At 42.5% G+C, this 14,660-nt stretch overlaps 1 protein-coding gene across 1 annotated transcript; it reads left to right on the forward strand.

Annotated features, from left to right (window-relative positions):
* Nucleotides 1-274: 274 nt before the first annotated feature.
* Nucleotides 275-2,188, forward strand: ccr7 (chemokine (C-C motif) receptor 7). The gene is made up of 3 exons (XM_060918105.1): nt 275-334; nt 630-670; nt 933-2,188. The coding sequence occupies exons 1-3, from the start codon at nt 319-321 to the stop codon at nt 1,971-1,973; spliced, it is 1,098 nt and encodes a 365-aa protein (XP_060774088.1). The 5' UTR covers nt 275-318; the 3' UTR covers nt 1,974-2,188.
* Nucleotides 2,189-14,660: the final 12,472 nt, after the last annotated feature.

Here is a 14,660-nt window from a genome sequence, read left to right on the forward strand (position 1 = left end):
TTTTGGCACCTTTAGCTTTTGTTTGCTTGCCCCCAGAACAACTCAGGAATAAATTCATAAATCAGTTACACAAAAGGTAGCACAGACAAACTCTGTACAGATAAAGTTTGCTTGTTTTTCTCGAAACATTATGAGGTGAGGTGAAAACCCTTTCCTCTGATCGTGGCCTCAAAGACAGGAGATGTGGTTCCACAATCAGCAGGGGGGGGAGAGAGAGAGAGAGAGAGAGAGAGAGAGAGAAAAGCATTGCTGATCACTTCATTCTAAGCAGTAGTGCAGAGGACGTCAAACACACGCGCACACACTCATTCAGCAACAATGGTCTCGTTTACGGGTAAGTAGAAGCACTTTAAAACCAAATAGCTAAATAGTCTTATTGTAAAATTCATCTCCATAGTATTTGTATTGATCCATTTCCAATTTCTTCTATAAATAGACGTGAAATTGTACAAATAGTGCAAATACAATACACAGGTTTACAGGTTTCTACATTGAGTTTTGTTCAATGTCTCATCTCATCTCATCTCATCTCATCTCATCTCATCTCATTATCTCTAGCCGCTTTATCCTGTTGCCTTTAATGATCTAGAAATAGATCCATTTTCTAATTTGTGTTCTCTTTCATCTAGCCCTAGGTCCTGTTCTGCTGATGTGGTCATGCCACTTTCAGGTAACGTTTAGTGTCATGACATTGTTCATGGCTGCACATGCACTACTACGGCTAATATCTACTTCTTCTTCTTTTTTTTTTAACCTCGTGCCAAGTTTGAAACTGAAACGTGAATGTAGAGATGTTTTGTTTGGTTGTTTTATTTAAAGTCATATTCTGTAGTACTAGCCTGGATGATGATGTATAATTATTAGGAAAGCTGCTGAAGCATGAATTGCTTTTGAATCAATCTGTGACTTCGTCCTCGTCCCCTTTTTTCCAGACAAGCTGGTCCAATATGACTACCGATTCCACAACTGAAACAACTACAGAAGAATTCACTCCTGATTATGAAAAATATGAAATGGTGTGTGGGAAAGACTCCAATCGAAACTTCCGATCGTGGTTCATACCATCAATCTACAGCATCATCTGCTTCCTGGCTCTCCTAGGAAACTTCCTGGTCATTCTGACTTATGTCCATTTCAAGCGGATTAAGACCATGACTGACATCTTCCTGCTGAACCTGGCCATCGCTGACCTGCTCTTTGCACTATCGCTGCCCTTCTGGGCTGCTAGCGTCATGTCCAAATGGCCACTTGGGCAGTTTTTGTGCAAGGCCATGTATGCCATCTACAAGATCACCTTTTTCAGCGGCATGTTCCTACTCACTTGTATCAGCGTGGACAGGTACTTCTCCATCACCAAAGCTGTCTCTGCTCACCGCTACCGTTCCAGCGCCATTCACTATGGACGCATATCTTCCCTGGTCACTTGGGTGATGGCTGTGTTCTTCTCCTTGCCTGAGATAATCTACTCTAATGTCAACTCGAACAACACATGCGTGGGATACAACAACGGGTACGAAGATCTCCGCATCTCCATGCTGGTCAGCCAGATGGTTCTGGGCTTTGTCCTGCCAGCACTCGTGATGGTTTTCTGTTACAGCTGCATCATTAAGACCCTCGTGCAAGCCAGGAACTTTGAGAGGAATAAAGCCTTAAAGGTGATCTTCGCCGTCGTGGTCGTGTTCATTGTCAGCCAGCTGCCGTATAATGTGGTGATGGGACTGAGCACACACAACACCACCGTGTGTGACCTCGATAACAATCTCCTCTACGCCATGGATGTAAGCCAAGGTATCGCCTTCCTGCGCTGCTGCGTGAACCCTTTCCTGTATGCCTTCATTGGAGTGAAGTTTCGCAATGATCTGCTGAAACTAATGAAGTTTCTGGGCTTCTCAACTCCCAGCCATGTCATATACTCCGGTAAGAGGAAATCCTCAGCTGGGCTCGATACTGACACCACTTCATTTTCCCCATGAGTCAGTGACTTTTCTCTTTTTTTTAAAAAAAATATATATGCTTTATTTTTCTATATTAACTATTGTGGTTATTCATTCATTCTTTGTTCTTTTTTGCTTTACATTTTATTCCATATTTGTTTCATGTCATATTTTTCAGATTTGTAAGATTTTTCTTATCAAAACAAGGACATTTTTTAACAGTCTCCATTTTATATTCTCCAAGAAGTACAATATTGCATGCATGTATATATATATACACACACACACACACACACACACGTTATATATGTCTCTGTGTCAACATTTTATGATGTTTAAAATACTGAATAAAGTTTTTATATATAAAAATATACATGAATCAAACTCTCTTAGTATTAGCTTGAACCCTAAACAGACATTTTACACATACGCTGAAAAGGCAGGGCCTTGTTTTTCCTGGAATGTATTCTAGATGCACTCTGTCACAGTTTTTACCTGCTCAGTGGTTTGCATAAGCACGCAAAGTTGTGAAGATTAAAAAAAAAAACGAAAATGCAGACTTGGTATATACATAGCTTATTATAGAAAGACCATTCTACTGTGAGTAGTTTCAATCTTACTTTAATAAATTAAACCACAATTCATACGTTCATCCTTAAGGTCATTATGTAATGAATAGGGCACTCAGTGTTGTGCTGTTAGAGGAAAATAATCAACAAATGTGTAGTGTGGGTGGCACGGTGGTGTAGTGGTTAGCACTGTCGCCTCACAGCAAGAAGGTCTGGGTTCGAGCCCCGTGGCTGGTGAGGGCCTTTCTGTGTGGAGTTTGCATGTTCTCCCCATGTCCGCGTGGGTTTCCTCCGGGTGCTCCGGTTTCCTCCACAGTCCAAAGACATGCAGGTTAGGTTAACTGGTGACTCTAAATTGACCATAGGTGTGAATGTGAGTGTGAATGGTTGTCTGTGTCTATGTGTCAGCCCTGTGATGACCTGGCGACTTGTCCAGGGTGTATCCCGCCTTTCGCCCATAGTCAGCTGGGATAGGCTCCAACTTGCCTGCGACCCTGTAGAACAGGATAAAGTGGCTAGAGATAATGAGATGAGATGGGAATAAGAGGATGTCCAAAAGTATTTTATTTGTCTTACATCACAGCAATTTGCTAAGGATCTCATCTCATCTCATTCTCATTATCTCTAGCCGCTTTATCCTGTTCTACAGGGTCACAGGCAAGCTGGAGCCTATCCCAGCTGACTACGGGTGAAAGGCGGGGTACACCCTGGACAAGTCGCCAGGTCATCACAGGGCTGACACATAGACACAGACAACCATTCACACTCACATTCACACCTACGCTCAATTTAGAGTCACCAGTTAACCTAACCTGCATGTCTTTGGACTGTGGGGGAAACCGGAGCACCCGGAGGAAACCCACGCGGACACGAGGAGAACATGCAAACTCCACACAGAAAGGCCCTTGCCGGCCACGGGGCTCAAACCCGGATCTTCTTGCTGTGGGGCGACAGCGCTAACCACTACACCACTGTGCCGCCCATATCCGTTTATAGTTACGTTAAATGTCTGTGAAACTAGTTAGTTCTTCTTATCATTTACACTATTGCAGCTACAAACAAGTCATTTCTTCACCACTCGTTTTTCCTGTCTCTTAAAGTTAATAAGACAAAAATCCACAGTTTGTCATGTTACCAAGGAACCTGACAAGCACAAAGTCATCTGATCTAAAAATACTACAGTTACTACAAAATCGAGCACGTTAATATAAACCTGGGATTTGACTACTGATTTTATAGAAAATTAATCAATCAACAACTTGTGATTGATTATACCTTCAATTAGAAGGGCACTCAGTAAAGTGCATACTTCCACCAAGCCACATATTAGACTATCTTGGATCCACATACATATCCAGATTTGCATCAAAATCCAAGCAGTTGGTCCTTGGCCCAGGTTCCACATTTTCTCAAAATTTAATCAAAATCCGTTCAATACTTTTTGAGTTATGTTGGGAACAGACAAACAAACAGGCAAAAACATAACCTCCTGCAACAAACCTGTCGGAGGTAATTAGATTTGAGAATTGAGCTTCATTGTGGTATAAACTCAACTTACATTTGTGTGAAAGTCACTATTTTTTGCAATGGCCATACACAATTCTGTATAATGGCATGAAGCTTTCACCCATTTGTCACATGCACTCACACGTGTTAACCAAGATGCAAACACGTTTATAAATTTGGCAAGCAACCATACAAAGGGACCAGTTTAAAATAGAATCACAAATGAGAAATTTAAAAAAAGATACAGCTTTCTTGATGTCACACCTGATCATAACCTCAAGTTTCCAGCTGCCTTTATAAAGTGTTAAACAGCATGACCATATGCCTAAAGTTGAAAAACAAAAGCCATTTAACTGCTAACACTGAGCTTCAACCACAAACCCATGTACAACACTGCTGCAGTTCTGACAAAAATATCTGTTCTTGGCCTGCTCTGCCTTTTCTGGTTTGGACTAGTACTGTTTTTAATTCCTTTCTTTTCCCCTCCCAAAGAAATTCTAACCAACTTCACACTGTCCAAAAGGAATTCTGACCAATCTCACCCTGTCCAAAAGGAATTCTGACCAGTCTCACCTCTTATGAACATGTTCTAACCAATCCCACCACTACCAACGAAATTCTAACCAACTTCACCCTGTCCAAAAGGAATTCTGTCCAATCTCATGCCTCCTGAAGAAATTCTGACCAAACTCAACATTTCCGAGCGAATTTTGACCAATCCCACTCCTCTTGAAGGAATTCTGAACAATACCACCCCCTCTCAAAGATATTATGACCAATATAGCCCTTTCATCAAGGAATATTGATTGGCTGATCCCACCATCTTCTGAAGGAAGTCTAATCAATCCTGCCTTCTCCCTGAGGAATGCTGACCAATCCTGTCCCGTCCCTAAGGAATTCTGGCTGATCCTTTCCCCTCCCTAAGGAATTCTGCATAATCCTATCCCCTCCCTAAGGAACTCTGGCCAATCCTGTGCCCTCTCTAAGGAACTCTGGTTGATCCTTTTCCCTCCCTAAGGAATTCTGGCTGATCTTGTCCCTTCCCTAAGGAATTTTGGCTAATTTTGTCCCCTCCTTAAGGAATTCTGATCACTCCTGTCCCCTCCAAGGAATTCTGGCCAATCCTGTCTCATCTTTAAGGAATTCTGGCTAATCCTTTCAAGTCAAGTCAAGTCAACTTTATTGTCAAATATGCTATACATGCTAGACATACAGCACAGATGAAATTTCAGTCCTCTCTGACCCATGGTGCAAACAGGCAATGCAATAAATAAAAATAGAATAATTGAAATAAACAATATAAACAGTATAAACACTCTAGATAAGAAATAGACATAGACTAAACACTCATATACAACCCCGATTCCAAAAAAGTTGGGACGAAGTACAAATTGTAAATAAAAACGGAATCCAATGACGTGGAAGTCTCAAAATTTCATATTTATTCAGAATAGAACATAGATGACATATCAAATGTTTAAACAGAGAAACTGTATCATTTAAAGAGGAAAAATTAGGTGATTTTAAATTTCATGACAACAACACATCTCAAAAAAGTTGGGACAAGGCCATGTTTACCACTGTGAGACATCCCCTTTTCTCCTTACAACAGTCTGTAAACGTCTGGGGACTGAGGAGACAAGTTGCTCAAGTTTAGGGATAGGAATGTTAACCCATTCTTGTCTAATGTAGGATTCTAGTTGCTCAACTGTCTTAGGTCTTTTTTGTCGTATCTTCCGTTTTATGATGCGCCAAATGTTTTCTATGGGTGAAAGATCTGGACTGCAGCCTGGCCAGTTCAGTACCCGGACCCTTCTTCTACGCAGCCATGATGCTGTAATTGATGCAGTATGTGGTTTGCCATTGTCATGTTGGAAAATGCAAGGTCTTCCCTGAAAGAGACGTCGTCTGGATGGGAGCATATGTTGCTCTAGAACCTGGATATACCTTTCAGCATTGATGGTGTCTTTCCAGATGTGTAAGCTGCCCATGCCACACGCACTAATGCAACCCCATACCATCAGAGATGCAGGCTTCTGAACTGAGCGCCGATAACAACTCGGGTCGTCCTTCTCCTCTTTAGTCCGAATGACACGGCGTCCCTGATTTCCATAAAGAACTTCAAATTTTGATTCATCTGACCACAGAACAGTTTTCCACTTTGCCACAGTCCATTTTAAATGAGCCTTGGCCCAGAGAAGACGTCTGCGCTTCTGGATCATGTTTAGATACGGCTTCTTCTTTGAACTATAGAGTTTTAGCTGGCAACGGCGGATGGCACGGTGAATTGTGTTCACAGACAATGTTCTCTGGAAATATTCCTGAGCCCATTTTGTGATTTCCAATACAGAAGCATGCCTGTATGTGATGCAGTGCCGTCTAAGGGCCCGAAGATCACGGGCACCCAGTATAGTTTTCCGGCCTTGACCCTTACGCACAGAGATTCTTCCAGATTCTCTGAATCTTTTGATGATATTATGTACTGTAGATGATGATATGTTCAAACTCTTTGTAATTTTACACCGTCGAACTCCTTTCTGATATTGCTCCACTATTTGTCGGCGCAGAATTAGGGGGATTGGTGATCCTCTTCCCATCTTTACTTCTGAGAGCCGCTGCCACTCCAAGATGCTCTTTTTATACCCAGTCATGTTAATGACCTATTGCCAATTGACCTAATGAGTTGCAATTTGGTCCTCCAGCTGTTCCTTTTTGTACCTTTAACTTTTCCAGCCTCTTATTGCCCCTGTCCCAACTTTTTTGAGATGTGTTGCTGTCATGAAATTTCAAATGAACCAATATTTGGCATGAAATTTTTAAATGTCTCACTTTCGACATTTGATATGTTGTCTATGTTCTATTGCGAATACAATATCAGTTTTTGAAATTTGTAAATTATTGCATTCCGTTTTTATTTACAATTTGTACTTTGTCCCAACTTTTTTGGAATCGGGGTTGTATACACACACACATATAAATTGGAGCAAATAAACAGTCAAGGGCACTTGAGGTATGGCAGGTAAACATGAAATAAGCAGTATAAACAATAAACTAATAGCTGTTAAGGTGAGGTAGTGCGGAATAGTGCAAATGAGCGAGGCAAAGTGAAATGTGCAGTCCCTGAGTTCAGTGTGTTAATGAACGTTGAGAGTATATGTGAGAGTACATGTGTGAGTACATGTGTGAACGTTGAGTGTGTGTGCGTGTATGTGTGTGTTGGGGGGAACTGTGAGGGTGATGTGTCAGATGCTGAAGGGGGGGCAGGGGGGTGTGCGGGCAGAATCTGTGGCAGGGGGCAGAGGGGGGAGGAGGGCAGAACAGGGAGGGACTTCAGCCTCCTGACCGCCTGGTGAAACAAACTGTCCTTGTCCTTGTATGCCCTTCGCCTCCATAAGGAATTCTGACCAATTCCACCCCTCTTGAAAAAATATTCTGACCAACCTACCCCCTTCAGAGGGAATTTTATCCATTCTTGCCTCCTCCCAAAGGAATTCTGGCCAATCTCGCCCTCTTCTAGAAGGAATTCTGACCAATCCCATCCTCTTCCTCAGTCATTATTGCTTGCACCATGCAGCAATATTTTCTGATGAACTTAGTTGGTTTGATTTGTTAAACTATTCAAAAAGAATGATGTTTATTGCTCCAGCACAGTTGGAGACACTTGTAGAAACCATGAAGCATTGAATGACAAGGAGCTCTGAAGCTGTCCTGGTGGCTCATGGTGGCCCAAAATGTTCCTCAGACATTTGTTTGTCCTTTATCTCATATCTGTATATTTCACAACTGACATTCGTGTTTTTTGGATGCACGTTTGCCATCCAGCCTTTGACTTTTGTCTGCATGCACACTATTCTCAAACTAAAAGCCTTTCACAGCCAGCACGAGTTGTACACTGAGCCACTAGAGGGAAGAAATCCTGTGCTGCAGTGCAGATGGGTTTGTTTTATATAAAGTTCTGTACATGGACAGCAGGTGTCTCAGTCTTTTGCCTACTGTAGTAACGTACCAGACTCAGAGAGAGACAGAGAGTGAATATCAATGCACAGAAGCATTTTAAGACAAAATCAAAACATACCAAAGTGAAATTACATACCAGATCAGTGTCTTAAATCAGGCAGGCTCAAAGCACAACCAAAGAACAGGTAAAAACATGATACCGTCAGGTCAAAGAACAATCCACAGAAGTAAACAAACAAGATGGTGGGACAAACAAAGTGTCAGTGAAATAACAAGGCTCAGAACATATACAGTTTGGAAAGACTTCACAATGAATGAATGTCCAGGTGTGTTTATACGTGTGGCATTCTGGGAAACCGGATCAGATGTCCCTGCAACTGAATTCCGCAAAATAACACCATTTTTTTCCTGCCTGTAACATACTATATCTCCACTCTAAGAAGACACTTTATATAAGTGGTGGCCTGTGAAACACCTGTATATGCCCAAATTCTGCCAGAGCAATGGGTTTTCAAATGCCGCTTTTCCACTACAAACGCGGCTGAGTCGAGCTGAGCCGTGCCGTGCTGAGTTGGGCTGAGTCGAGCTGAGCGGGGCTGTTGGAGTTGCATTTCGACTACAACCGCGCTGAACCGTGCTGGCTGGAAGTGGGTGGACACATTGGGTGGAGTTAGCGAAAGTGGGTGGACGTCAGGTGATGTCGTTAAGCAGCGCAAACAGTGACATCAGTGACCTTTTAAGCAGTAGTCTCACGACCCGAATAGTAAACAATAAACATGGAGGACATGGAGTCGTTAGTGTTGCTGGTCTTGGTGCTGTGGCTTGTTGTCACCGACAACGCCAACAGATACTGGCAAGAGCGTATAGATGAGGCGAGGCGCATAAGACTCCAGAAATTCTCGTAATTCGTAATTCTTCTCCTTCCGGGTTTGCGGTGTTTACAGATCCCAGCGCGCTCGCGGGGCGTGTGTGGGCATGTGAGGACACTCCTCCTCACCAATCAGTGCACAGGGGAGTGTCTGCTCACACCCCCAGCCTCACTTGGCTCGCTTTGGCTCGCTTCAGCCCTACTCCAAAACGGTGCGAGTTTTAGGGGCTAAGCAGGGCTGAAACGAGCTGAGTCGTGCTGGTTTTTGGTAGTCGAAACGCGAGCCGTGTCGGGCTGAAGTGAGCTGAAGCGAGCTGAAGTGAGCTGAAAAAGGGTAGTGGAAAAGGGCCAAAAGACCACCTCAGGAGTCAGGAAGTTGTCGTCGTCTTCTTCTCATAGTTGACTGTTTACTGCAGATTTCTTAGCTAGCTCAGGAGAGCTACCCAGGGTGGACATCCAGGATGTACAGCAGTTCTCACTCAACCATTCACACCTATGGATAATTTAGAGTAGCCAGTTAGCCTAACCACATGTCTTTGGATGGTGGGGGAAACCGGAGCACCCAGAGGAAACCCATACAGACACAGGGAGAACATGCAAACTCCATACAGAAAGGCCCCCGTCAGCTGTGAGGTTCGAACCCGGAACCTTCTCGGTGTGCCGCACTGCAGTCAGGAAGTGATTCTGGGACTACAACCTCCACTTAAGGGAAGGGGTAATGTCCTGGGTTAGTGTTACACTTTCTACCTCAGTCCTTGGGTCTGAAACAACCCCTTGCCCTGCACATTTCAACAAAAATACTTTGCTGTTGTAGGAAATAATCTGTGACGTGAAACGAGGCAGAGTTGCTCTTACCACCCTGATGGTGATTATTTTCCTATTACAGCAATTCCTGAAGTGTTTTGATGGATTTTCTCACATCTTGGCACTTTTTATTCAGGTATCTGTCTGTGGGTTTGTGTGTATATGAGCTACAAGTTGTCCCACAGCTACTGTACCATCAGAACACCACAATCAGGGCATTTCCTGAATGCTAAACCACCACTGTCGCTGACCTTGCTTCATTATGTAAAAGTACAACTAGCTAGAGTCATTCATTAAAACTGAGTATACCACAGCACTCGACTTGTTAATGTGGTTTTCCATAATGAGACACATTTCAGGCGGCACGGTGGTGTAGTGGTTAGCGCTGTCGCCTCACAGCAAGAAGGTCCGGGTTCGAGCCCCGTGGCCGGCGAGGGCCTTTCTGTGTGGAGTTTGCATGTTCTCCCCATGTCCGCGTGGGTTTCCTCCGGGTGCTCCGGTTTCCCCCACAGTCCAAAGACATGCAGGTTAGGTTAACTGGTGACTCTAAATTGACTGTAGGTGTGAATGTGAGTGTGAATGGTTGTCTATGTGTCAGCCCTGTGATGACCTGGCGACTTGTCCAGGGTGTACCCCGCCTTTCGCCCGTAGTCAGCTGGGATAGGCTCCAGCTTGCCTGCGACCCTGTAGAACAGGATAAAGCGGCTACAGATAATGAGATGAGATGAGACACATTTCACATTTATGGAAGGAGTCTCCAGTGTCGTGTCAGTTCTTTGTATCAGTCAGAGGTAAGTTTTTTTCTTATTAACTTCAAAACAGAGAGAAAAAACAAGGAACATCAGTTTATAACCTCTATAGCAGTTACTTAATTGTTTTGCAGACAACACTAAATGTATCTATAAATGGATAAAAAGTATGGCATGTTATTCTTTTGATTAACAGAAAATTTTGAATCTTTGGCAAATTGCTGTTGTACCGTATAAGAGGAATAAGAGGAATGAATACACCTCTTCGGGACATGATCTTATAGGAGAATAATCACATTCAGGGAAGTAAAATACAACGCCGATTCCAAAAAAGTTGGGACAAAGTACAAATTGTAAATAAAAACGGAATGCAATGATGTGGAAGTTTCAGAATTCCATATTTTATTCAGAATAGAACATAGATGACATAGCAAATGTTTAAACTGAGAAAATGTATCATTTAAAGAGAAAAATTAGGTGATTTTAAATTTCATGACAACAACACATCTCAAAAAAGTTGGGACAAGGCCATGTTTACCACTATGAGACATCCCCTTTTCTCTTTACAACAGTCTGTAAACGTCTGGGGACTGAGGAGACAAGTTGCTCAAGTTTAGGGATAGGAATGTTAACCCATTCTTGTCTAATGTAGGATTCTAGTTGCTCAACTGTCTTAGGTCTTTTTTGTCGTATCTTCCGTTTTATGATGCGCCAAATGTTTTCTATGGGTGAAAGATCTGGACTGCAGGCTGGCCAGTTCAGTACCCGGACCCTTCTTCTACGCAGCCATGATGCTGTAATTGATGCAGTATGTGGTTTGGCATTGTCATGTTGGAAAATGCAAGGTCTTCCCTGAAAGAGACGTCGTCTGGATGGGAGCATATGTTGCTCTAGAACCTGGATATACCTTTCAGCATTGATGGTGTCTTTCCAGATGTGTAAGCTGCCCATGGCACACGCACTAATGCAACCCCATACCATCAGAGATGCAGGATTCTGAACTGAGCGGTGATAACAACTCGGGTCGTCCTTCTCCTCTTTAGTCCGAATGACACGGCGTCCCTGATTTCCATAAAGAACTTCAAATTTTGATTCATCTGACCACAGAACAGTTTTCCACTTTGCCACAGTCCATTTTAAATGAGCCTTGGCCCAGAGAAGACGTCTGCGCTTCTGGATCATGTTTAGATACGGCTTCTTCTTTGAACTATAGAGTTTTAGCTGGCAACGGCGGATGGCACGGTGAATTGTGTTCACAGACAATGTTCTCTGGAAATATTCCTGAGCCCATTTTGTGATTTCCAATACAGAAGCATGCCTGTATGTGATGCAGTGCCGTCTAAGGGCCCGAAGATCACGGGCACCCGGTATGGTTTTCCGGCCTTGACCCTTACGCACAGAGATTCTTCCAGATTCTCTGAATCTTTTGATGATATTATGCACTGTAGATGATGATATGTTCAAACTCTTTGTAATTTTACACTGTCGAACTCCTTTCTGATATTGCTCCACTATTTGTCGGTGCAGAATTAGGGGGATTGGTGATCCTCTTCCCATCTTTACTTCTGAGAGCCGCTGCCACTCCAAGATGCTCTTTTTATACCCAGTCATGTTAATGACCTATTGCCAATTGACCTAATGAGTTGCAATTTGGTCCTCCAGCTGTTCCTTTTTTGTACCTTTAACTATTCCAGCCTTTTATTGCCCCTGTCCCAACTTTTTTTGAGATGTGTTGCTGTCATGAAATTTCAAATGAGCCAATATTTGGCATGAAATTTCAAAATGTCTCACTTTCGACATTTGATATGTTGTCTATGTTCTATTGTGAATACAATATCAGTTTTTGAGATTTGTAAATTATTGCATTCCGTTTTTATTTACAATTTGCACTTTGTCCCAACTTTTTTGGAATTGGGGTTGTAATTATTTTTCTTATATTTTGATTCCAGTGATTAATTTCCTATAACAGCACACCCCCAAGTGTTTTATACCTTAAATATGTTTTATATTTGAAAAAAGAGACAGTGATCTGTGGAAGGTCTGGGTTTCAATTAGTCATGTTATAAATCACTCTATATGGAGTTAAATGCCTAAGTTTGAATACTCTTAGGACAAAATAAAGAAGACAAAGAAATATCAAGGGTTAACAGTGTATGTTAAGATCATCTTTCATTCTGAGTGCGATATAAATATTCTCTAATACAAGTTTATTGCTCGCCTGTTGTTCTGGATACACATGCGCGCGCGCACACACACTTTTTAACACCTCTGGATTCTATTTACTGATCTGACTCAAGATCAGATGTCATTTTTGCTCACTTTTCTCTACTTTCTAGCACTCACACTTCTAAAAAGCATGTTTGGTGCAAAGATCACTGAAGATTAAAATAGCATTTTAACCTAGAAAGCAAAGAGGCATCCTGGAAATACAATCTGGTAATGTGACCCAAGTCGTTTGGTCAGCACTGTACAGTAGGTCACTTCCTGTTCTCAGATATGTGGATGGTCATGTAACTAGCAGAGAGCCAGGTACAGGCTATGTGGTGTACAAGCCCAGCACAGACACACACAAAATGTCATCTCTCTTTCTTCTGCCATACTGCACTTCCAATTTACTGCAGATGCAGCTTCTGTAAATTGATTTATAATTTAAATTTAGATTGATTTATTCATTAACACATCTTTAGTAAGCATTTTATCCTGGTCAGGGTCACAGTGGATCTGTAGCCTATCCCAGGAACACTGAACAGGAAGTGAGGGCAATCGAAAGCAGCCAGGACACCTACTGCATGTTTTAAGGCCCGGTCCCACTGCACTTACGGATGCAAAGAGGATGTAAAACGTAAAAAAATCTTTGCCATCCGTTGGAAAACGCTATGCATCTGTTGTGTACTCATTGCATACGTGCTTCATACGCTCTATCCATCGAGCATCCGTCCACTGTGATTTCATCCGCGCAAAAAGTTTTGAGCTGCACAAAACTTTTAGAACGGATGAACTTTCCGCCGTGTACGATGTAAATCCGCGACATATACGAGCAACAAACGTTCTATGTCCGTTATCATCCGTTAAACGTCTGCTGTACCCTCTCTGCATCCTCTGGGCATCCTCGCAACTCACATCCGCTGCAGCTGAAAATGGAAAGAGGGAGGAAAGATAAGGTACATGAAACGTCTATTCATCGTTAGTAGCACGGAAATAGAAAGGATGTAAGCGTATGCATCTCGTATATAAAGTATTCAAAACGGACAAAGCGTTTATATCTGGGATGTATCTCGTATATTTAGGATGTCTGGAGTATGTCTAGAGTATGTAGAAGGACACCTAGCGGACAATCGGTCTGCATCCGATATACATCCGCGCAACATCCCCTTTGTTTCCGTTAGGCGTACGTGATGCATCCCCTTCATCCGCTATGCATCCGCTCTTTCTGCTATGCGTCCGCTTCTCAGTTATCACCGGTAACCCCTTCGGAGCTGTCATCCACTTCCATCCGCTTTCATCTGCTAGGCTTCCTATGAACATGCGTTTAACATCCCCGCTATATACTACCCACGTCCGTTCTTTTCCGTTCTGTTTTCGCAAATTTTCACCAATTTTGTCCATTTCTGGAGCGGATGAAAACGGATAGAGCCACCCCCGAAATTTTGCTCGTCTGCTGTGTCCTTTTTGCATACGTTTTGTGTCCATCGGCCAGTGGGACCAGGCCTTTACATCTGACTGTTACAAAGCGTTGACACTGGAGACTCCTTTCATAAATGTCAAACAATAAGGTATTAGAACAAGCACATTAATATTAACCCTGTGATTTGTAGCTGCACTATTGTCAGAGCTACGGTTACAGAAAATGAACCAAAACCTTCTGACCAGTCAATCAGAATTGAGAATACAATATATATTTTTCTGTTGTTGTTTTTTTTTCTAAATTCCACACACACGTTTTGGGTCTCTGTGTCAAGTGTGAAATGTGTGAAAGTTGAAAATGGACTTGCCCGAGCATGTTCAGTTTCTGAAGCTTCTATGATTATGAGTCAGGTTCTTCGGTATAGCTGACTAATGTTGAAATGTTGGTTTCTTTCGCACCAGACATATTTACAAGAAATTATTATAATGAGCTTGACACTTCAGAATAAAGCAAAATTAAACACTACAATATTTGACACACATCGAGCAACTGCTGTTATTTATTTGGGAAAACTGTTCACATCTGATCTCAATGGAATTGTTCAGAAGCGTATGTGTGTTTGCAGGAGAAACATCCTGTGATGCAACC

This window comes from Neoarius graeffei, chromosome 4 (genome assembly GCF_027579695.1).
Source record: "Neoarius graeffei isolate fNeoGra1 chromosome 4, fNeoGra1.pri, whole genome shotgun sequence".
In the NCBI taxonomy this organism is placed as follows: domain Eukaryota; kingdom Metazoa; phylum Chordata; class Actinopteri; order Siluriformes; family Ariidae; genus Neoarius; species Neoarius graeffei.

Bases quoted from the DNA above. Each gene is read 5' to 3' on its own strand.
- ccr7 (XM_060918105.1), top strand. The intron at 671-932 runs GTAACGTTTAGT...CCTTTTTTCCAG, and splicing joins TGTGGTCATGCCACTTTCAG to ACAAGCTGGTCCAATATGAC.